The 4,438-nt window shown below is 37.9% G+C and overlaps 1 protein-coding gene across 1 annotated transcript; it reads left to right on the forward strand.

Annotated features, from left to right (window-relative positions):
* Positions 1-1,376: 1,376 nt before the first annotated feature.
* On the forward strand, positions 1,377-2,892 carry LOC106937657 (uncharacterized protein C20orf85). Its single transcript, XM_015019279.1, has 4 exons — positions 1,377-1,847; positions 2,006-2,087; positions 2,505-2,603; positions 2,676-2,892. Exons 1-4 carry the CDS (start codon positions 1,789-1,791, stop codon positions 2,829-2,831), a joined length of 396 nt encoding a protein of 131 aa, XP_014874765.1. The 5' UTR covers positions 1,377-1,788; the 3' UTR covers positions 2,832-2,892.
* Positions 2,893-4,438: the final 1,546 nt, after the last annotated feature.

Consider the following 4,438-nt stretch of genomic DNA (forward strand, 5'->3'; position numbering starts at 1 on the left):
TAAACTACGATAAAACTTGTAATAGTGCCGAATATACATGAGCTAATGTCAGTCAGGGTGTTGCAAATAACTTACAAATATCAGAATTAATTCATAATATATTTCAATGTGTTTTCATGTTGGTAAACTGCCGCCGCAGACCATCGTGGTTCTTCTGCAGCCTTTGGGTTGTAGGATCTCATCAGTGTCCGTCTTCCTGACTGCTGGTCGGTGTTTACCTTCAGGATGTCCAGAGACCTTCACCTTTCTGGAGCAGGAATCACATGAGCTCAATAAGCTGATCAAACATTTCTGATTAAAAAAAGTGTCTGGTCTTACAGAGTTGAAATGCATTAACAATCTGTTGTTTTTAACTTCTCAATACGTTTAATTATGATTCACCTGATGTCCAAGGTATACTGAGAACAAATAAAGCCGTATTCCTTCTAATGGTTCTAGTTTTAATCAAACCTTCATGATTTCACATTTTGGACACTAAGAATTAAAGGTTTAAACTCAGTCTTATCGCTAATTAAGGTTCCAGGTCTTGGACACATTTTATCTTACAATGAAGATTCTCCAGGCAGACAGCTGAACAGCGAGTGGATAGAATGATGTAGAAATGAACAAACATGATTTGTATTTTGGGTTCAGCAACCCTGATGATGTCAAAATGTTTGGTTTTCTGAATAATGTATTCAGTTTTGTAAGCCTTCATTGGTAATCTACAATGTTAAGTGTCAATGACATATTTATGTTATTTTCACTGTCTAAAGCTCCACATTTTGGGAGGATTGTATTAGGACCTTGATATAAACTACAGTATGAACAATAATGTGTGGAGTGAGCAGAAATAAAGAGACTGAGACACAACTTTTATTTTCTTCTGTTTGTCTCAACTCTCCATGGAGCTCTGCCACCTCAGCTGGGAGCTGCTTCCTCCTGAAGGAGATCCAGGTGTTCTGACGGTTCTCCATCATGTCAGCCATGTTGCTCTTCTGTTCCCTGGGAAAAGTAATCAGATGTTACAGCTTATAGCACATAAATGCAGATAAATAACAGAGTTAATAATGTGGACGTTACATACACAGAATGAAACACCACTATCGTTTTCTTCAGCTGTTACCGTTTGGAAACTACTGCAATCATTTCAGTTAAATCTAAACTTGGCAACTTTTTCTTTTTTCAACTGTAATAAATGTGATATTCAATTGACCTGTTATGCAGATTCCTGCATTAAACCTAAAATAACATGAAGGCAATTTGGAACCCAGTGTTCTTATTTTAAAACGCTGATGATTTTATATTATATTGTACATATGGTTAAGCTTAAAAACTAGGATATTTTAATTTTATTTTCCTAACAGAGTTTACATGAGTTTATTTATTTATTTTTTCACATTTCATGGAATATATTACTGTAACCCAGCATGCTAGTGGTAGCCTACATGCTATCATTAGTATTTTAGCTAGTTTTAGCTTTTTAGCTAATTTTGGCTTTTACCTGGGTTTTTCACACTGCATGGACTATTTCTTGCATTTCTGCAAGTCTTCAGCAGGTGGCTTCAGACACTTTTGCATTTTCATAGGAAATGCACACTTTCTAGTTAATCTCTGTATTTGTGCTGAAGTGTTTCATTTTTTCAGTAATACTCTTTGCTACAGGCATTTATGTTTCTGAGAAACAGGAAGTTGTGGTTTCCATTTCCTGTCCAGCAGCTTTTATCGTTGACCTTCCCTCTCTGACAGCTGATTCACCTGATCCTGTATCCATGGCAACAGTAAATAGCGTTCCTCACAGCGGCTCTGATGGAAAATTCACAGCAAACATCTGAACCCATCAACTTTGTTCATCAGGATGAAATCTGGTGAATGTTAAGATCATTTTATTCTGAAAAGCTTCATTTTATCTTGTTTGGAAAAAGAAGAATACAGAAAAGATGGTTTAACTTCAGTCCAAAAAATTCTTTACTTTTGAAGATGTTGAGTTAATGAATTTTAATTTTCTCTTGTGAATTGTTTTCAGGAAGGCTCATATAAAAATTGAGAAGGATTCTGGAGAATTGTGGAGTAAAAACTGGGGCTTCCTGTCTGAAGCCTATAAGGAGGTAAACGTCTGTTTCATTCACTATATTAATAAAAACCGGATTATTCTCGCCTCTACATGAAAATCCATCGCTTAGAAAACTGCAGGTCCCAGATTATAAATCCAGATGGTTTTCATGTTAAAATACTTTAACAACCAAATTAAATGTCGTTCTGATCAGAGAGGTGTTGCTGACGTCAGGAAGGCTCTGCTGTAGCAGTCTGATTGCAGCGGTACTGCTGAAGCCTCTGAACACTCTGTTGGTGGAAACTGAGGCTGCTCCAGGGTTAGAGTTTCATAAAAATCTGTCTGAGCAGCTAAACAATGGTGACAACTGGTTCTGGTTCTGGTTCTGCCGCCTCAGCAGACTAAAAACTCCAGACTTTTCTTTCTTTATGTTCAGATCAAAATGGCCGCCGGTGTTTCTGCTCTGTTTCAGTACGAGATGAAGAGTGTGAAGCTGAAGACGGGACTGAAAACAGAGCTCCACCCTGAGCTGACGATTCGACCTTTGACCCCTCCACAAAAACACATCCAGGTGAGGCTCAGCCAGCATCTCTGGTCCTGCTCTGCTGTCTGTCTGTGCTCCACCTGTCCATCCCTCGTCCAGGTCGGCTCTTCCTCTGCCGTCCCTCTGACCTCTCAGCGTTTCATTGGATGGCATTCTGGATCATCGTGCCTCCACCTGGAAAAGTACGGCGCAATGCATCATGGGAGGCGTAGTTTCCTGAAGGATTTGGGTTGGTCTCTAGATGCTTGCAGCTGAGTCTGTTACAGTAAATAATAATAATAACTTAGGATGTTGGTGAATCCGTGTATGGCAGGCAATTAAAAACAATAATTCAATCTGATTGCATTTTGTTGATTTATTTACACCGTTTTACTAATTAATGCCTGAACTCTGTAACATGATTATTATTTTCAAACCACTTATTGTGAACATGAAAGCCTGACAAGAATGCATAGCATACAGTCTTTCAAAATAAAACCATATTTTAGTTATCACCGATTAGATTTAGTGTGCTTATTACTAATGAATATTATCCAAACATCTAGCTGGCAACCAAAGTATTTAGTTAGGCTACACATTCAATTTGAAAATTAAATGTTTTAAGAAAATATTTAGTTTACAGAAATATTTTGCAAGCTAAATATCTATTTTGTAAACTCAATATTTAGCTTGAAGTAAATATTTAATTTGAAACTGAGCTGTAAATGTATGAACAAACATAAAAAACCTTTTTCTGATCTCATAGGCTAATTAAACCAAAAATGTTGCTCTTAATTTTACTGTATAACTTTGCATCCCATCGCAATTAGCCTCTTTGCTCAATCCTTTCTTCTCTTAAGTAATTACTTGAACAGCTACTTGTGAAGCAAAAGTATTTTGACTTCATTGGGCTGTAAGTTTTGGATACTTAACTCTTCTGGATTTTAAGATCAAAGTTTTTTGTAGAGATGCTTTAAATATTTTCTACTGTCTCACATATTTGAGTTTCCAGTTTTGAACAGAAGTGCTTCAATAAATAGATTTGCTCAATGATGTATGAAGATGCTGATCATGGCGGCCGGAATCCCCCTCTCGTCTTCCGGCTATGAGTCACGGCGCTTACGTAATGACATCACGAGGCCTGTGAGCGAAAAGCGGAAGAAGGGAGTGAAACAACACCAGCGGCAGTTAGGACGTTTAGGAGATTCTTGTTAGCATTTCACCGGTTCGCTCTCAAAGTTCCGCTGGGTTGTGTGTCTTCACAGCCGAACAGGCGCATTTTAATCTGAAACACACAAAATGTCGCTGTTTGGTAAGATATTCGGCACCGGAGGAGGGAAGGGAGGGAAGGGACCGACTCCCCAGGAGGCGATCCAGAAACTCCGGGAAACAGAGGAGATGTTGGCCAAAAAACAAGAGTTTCTGGAGAAGAAGATCGACCATGAGCTGCTGACGGCGAAAAAGAACGGCACGAAAAACAAACGAGGTGAGATAAATCTCCCTGGGTTACTCCCTTAGTTAGTTAGTTAGTTAGTTAGTTGATTGGTTTGCCCGCAGGCTAACCTCCAGAAGGAGAATGGGAGCTGGCACTTAATTTTTAAATAATTTGTTCATATGCAGGGGAGCTTCCGTTGAGGGTTTTAGTTTAAGCTGAAATGAACCGGAACAGCTAAAACAATCCATTAAAAGAGCAGAAAGTGTTAAAGCGATCAAAACTCAAGCTTAAACTGTAAAAAATAAATCATCGTCCAGAGCCCACCTCACTACGCACAAAGTTTTTTTTTTAAAACTCGAAACGTATATATATGTATGTGTATATCTGTGTGTGTGTGTATATATATATATATATATATATATATATATATATATATATATATATATAT

Source organism: Poecilia latipinna, unplaced genomic scaffold, assembly GCF_001443285.1.
Source record: "Poecilia latipinna isolate Pla-1442-1.1 unplaced genomic scaffold, P_latipinna-1.0 Scaffold2401, whole genome shotgun sequence".
NCBI classification, from domain to species: domain Eukaryota; kingdom Metazoa; phylum Chordata; class Actinopteri; order Cyprinodontiformes; family Poeciliidae; genus Poecilia; species Poecilia latipinna.

What these genes read in the sequence shown, in the direction of transcription:
- LOC106937657 (XM_015019279.1), top strand. Translation starts at nt 1,789, where the DNA reads ATGGAAAATTCACAGCAAACATCTGAACCCATCAACTTTGTTCATCAG. An exon ending in GTTCATCAGGATGAAATCTG is followed by an intron (nt 1,848 to 2,005) that starts GTGAATGTTAAG and finishes AATTGTTTTCAG; the next exon opens with GAAGGCTCATATAAAAATTG. An exon ending in TGTCTGAAGCCTATAAGGAG is followed by an intron (nt 2,088 to 2,504) that starts GTAAACGTCTGT and finishes GCTCTGTTTCAG; the next exon opens with TACGAGATGAAGAGTGTGAA.